This window comes from Pteropus alecto, unplaced genomic scaffold (genome assembly GCF_000325575.1).
Source record: "Pteropus alecto unplaced genomic scaffold, ASM32557v1 scaffold101, whole genome shotgun sequence".
In the NCBI taxonomy this organism is placed as follows: Eukaryota; Metazoa; Chordata; class Mammalia; order Chiroptera; family Pteropodidae; genus Pteropus; species Pteropus alecto.
Genome location: NW_006432945.1, coordinates 15,862,195 through 15,865,682, shown reverse-complemented (window position 1 = coordinate 15,865,682; position 3,488 = coordinate 15,862,195). Strand labels below are relative to the sequence as shown.

Here is a 3,488-nt window from a genome sequence, read left to right as displayed (position 1 = left end):
AAAACTGTTGGAACAGCAAGGAAGCGTTGACAAAAATGAAAAGGCAGAGGGAGAAGAAAATTTGATTGAGGCGGTTGTGGATTTTTCCCCCAACAAGTTTCCCCGCAGCTGTTATCAAAACATGCAGATGAGTTTTCCGACAGGATCTTAAGCGAATCCGGAGGAGTTAACGCAGGAGCAAGACAATCAGCCCGTTGGAAAGGACTGCGGGTTTCAGTTCGTCTTTCTTCCCCGTGATACTATTGCAAGGGAATGATAATTAGACCTTTACTTAAAAAAAAAAAAAAAATCCGAAGGGGCTCTCGCGCTTTCTCTTCCCTCCCTCTTCCTTCCCTCCTCCCTCTCTCCTTCTCCCTCTCTCGCTCTCTCCCTCCCTCTTTCTCTCTCTCTCTCTCTCTTGCTCAGATGTTGGCAAAGGGGTTTTTTTCTTAATCAGACTGTTTTTCGGTCCGAGGGAAAGGAGGAAGAAGGAGATTGCGATGGAGAAAGGGGGTCTGTAAAACGTCAGGCGCCGCACAAAGGCTTTGCCACGTAATTACAGGCTCCTATTAAGTCGAGATCTGCCCTCCCAGGGGTCTCCAATTTTCTTGTATTCCCTACAAAGCCTCCTCTGCATGCCAGTTTGTGCCTTTTGAAGTGCCAGAGCTTCTTGATCCAACCGAGAAGGGAGAAGGAGCTCGGCGAGGAGAGGGGGAGCGCGAGAAGGGAGCGGGGGGAAGCCCACCACCACCCTCCTCCGGACTCCTGAAGTCTTTTTTTTTTTTTTTTTTTTTCCTCCTAACGAAAAGTAAAGTGAGAATCCTGCTCTCCAATACATCTGCAAGACATCACCCTCTCCTCCTGAAACTTTAGTCACTCCTGAGAATCCGCAGGAGTGCAGAGAGGGGGGACACGTTTTCTCGAAGATGTTTTAAAGCTGGAACAAGCCTTCTTCTGTTGGTGCTTGAACTCTTGCCTGGGAATAACTTTTTTAACCTTTAAAAAAAAAAAAAAAAAACCCGCTGTGATTCTTCTCTGCCACCCCTCTTCTCGCTTCTCGTTCGCCTGACTCCCCCGCCCTGCCGGCCTCGGCTCTGCTCTCTCCCCCTTACTGTTATTTTTAGTGTGTGCGTGTGGACGCCTTTGGAGAGGTGGACGGAATTTTTTTTCTCCTGACTTGAACGTAGGGTGACTTTTTAATTTTATTTTTTTGGTGTGGATTATCTCTTTGGATTGCGCCGGACTTGGCCTCAGGAAGGCAACCGAGGCTGTTAAAGGCTGCGGGTGGAGAACGCTCTGCTCTGCACTTTAAATTTACTATTCCAATTCCTTAAAATGTCTCAATGTCTCAATTCTCTCTCTTCTCTCTCTCTCTCTCTCTCTCTCTCTCTCTCTCCACTCCCCCCTCTCTCTTCCCCACTCGGCTCCTCTCCCCCCTTGCGCCCACAGCGTTTGGTGTTGATTCGAGCGGGAAGAGGGGGGTGGGTGGGATCGGAGGGGGAGACCATGACCTCCAGCTACGGGCACGTTCTGGAGCGGCAACCGGCGCTGGGCGGCCGCTTGGACAGCCCGGGCAACCTCGACACCCTGCAGGCGAAAAAGAACTTCTCCGTCAGTCACCTGCTAGACCTGGAGGAAGCCGGGGACATGGTGGCGGCGCAGGCGGACGAGAGCGTGGGCGAAGCGGGCCGGAGCCTGCTGGAGTCGCCGGGACTCACCAGCGGCAGCGACACCCCGCAGCAGGACAGTGAGTGAGGGGCGCGGGGCCGCGGGGCTGCGTGTCGCGGACGGAGGGCGGGAGTCCGGGCTGGGCGGCTGGAGCCCGCCCGGGGCCAGGGGAAGAAGGTCGGGGACAGACGAGAGAGGTGGTGGCAGTGGCCGGAGGAAGGGCCCGTCACAACCAGGGGAAAGGGCATGAGAAAGGAAGGCGTAGCCGGCGCGGGCGCTGGAGGGAGGCCCCGAGGCCCTGCAGTCGGGGTCAGGGACACTGCCCGCCGCGGGTCCTCGCCGAAGCCTCCTGGGCCGCCGCCGCGTCGCGGGCGCGCACGGCCGCCGGATCTCCCCGCTGCAGGCGGCTGGGCTGGGCTGGGCTGGGCTGGCGAAGGCTCCCGGAAGGGTGCAGACTCGGGAGGCCGCCCTGTTCGGAAAGGCAGCGGGGCGAAGATGCTGAGCCCGCCGGGAGGGCTCCTCCCGGGTGGCGCATGAGGGTGGATTCGGGGGCAGAAGGGACAGAGGAGGCGAGTTGTTTTTAAAAATAGGCACAATTTTCAAGATAAATAATATATATGAGGATCTTCTCCTAAAGCTCGGGAGCTGCCCTCTGCCGCCTGCCGCCGCTCCACCTGCACGTGGGTCGGAGAACGACTCCTTTGGGGGGACCCAGCTCCCGGCCCGCCTGATCTCGCACCAGGGAGACGCGCAGCAGAAGCGCGGCCTCCAGTGTCGAGCCCCGTGTCACTTTCGAGAAACTCTCCCTCTCGGCCCCGAGACCTCCAGAAAACTCCACGCACGGTCTCCCTTTCCCGTCCGCCCGGACCAGGGAATGTCGCCTCAGGTTGTTAAGCGCTCTTTAAAACGCGACTCCAAGCGTATCCATACCTCCCGGAATCTGTAACAGACTTGTCACCTAACATCTCAGGTGACATGGGGCTCAATATTTCCTCCTTGAGGTCTGCAAGGGCCTGCACTTGGCTTGCAGTTTCGAAATGAGGTTGATCTCTTTCTCTGTCATTATTCGCTACTGCTATTTTGTCTTCAAATTTGGAACCTGTGGAACCAGGAGGCTTGCCGGCATTCTATGGTTTTGAAAAAACATAGCTAATGTCAAACTCTCAGCAAATTGATAGACAAAGCAACCGGACCCAGAAACAGCTGGAAGCAAGGCCTGGCAAAGTGGTGGCAGCGGCAGCCACGCCAGAGCAGGCCATGGGGAGAGCCCCTCTCTCCAGCAGGCTGCCTACGCCTTACCCTCCTCCTTGGTCCAGGCCTGGGTCCCCCTCAGTGTTTTGCAGCCCAAAGCAAACTAGGGCCCGTCTACCCTCCTACTGGCAGAGGCAGAGGGCAAATGGAGAAGCCTTGCCTGGCTGGTCAGTAGGGAGAGATGGCCAGCTCTGAGGAATGAAGACCCAGCGTCCCCAACGGCCTGGTCAAGGCTAGGCACCGAGGTGGGGGTTTCCTTGTGAAGGGTGTTGGTGGGGGTGGGGTGTGCTGCTTGTGCTGCGGGCGTGGTGGGCAGGTCTTATTAATTGTCTACATGGACACTCTCAACTCCAAGAAAATGCACTGTGAAACGTGACTATTTTTAAATGTTTTACTAGGGGAAATTTAAGCATAAGAGTAGGGAGGATGGTATTCTGCATTTCCACGTGCCCGTGGCCAGCTTCACTAATCCCGCACATTCTGCTCTTCCTGTTTCACCACGGCTAATGATTAATCGCGGCATTTATCACTATTCGGAGCACTGCAGGCTGGACCTACGACAAAAAACAGGGTCCCGAAGAACTGCCGCG

At 55.9% G+C, this 3,488-nt stretch overlaps 1 protein-coding gene across 4 annotated transcripts in view; it reads left to right on the top strand.

The window, feature by feature from the left end:
* Positions 1 to 347: 347 nt before the first annotated feature.
* Positions 348 to 3,488, top strand: part of PRRX1 (paired related homeobox 1) — a 66,281-nt gene continuing 63,140 nt past the window's right edge. Inside the window, exon 1 of one of the 4 annotated variants that reach the window (XM_015586265.2) lies at positions 348 to 1,726. In XM_015586265.2, coding sequence (XP_015441751.1) covers positions 1,315 to 1,726 — 412 coding nt within the window. In that variant the 5' untranslated portion in view covers positions 348 to 1,314. The remainder of the gene's footprint in view (positions 1,727 to 3,488) is intronic. The other 3 variants (XM_025043909.1, XM_015586267.2, XM_006907914.2) reach the window with 3 other exon arrangements.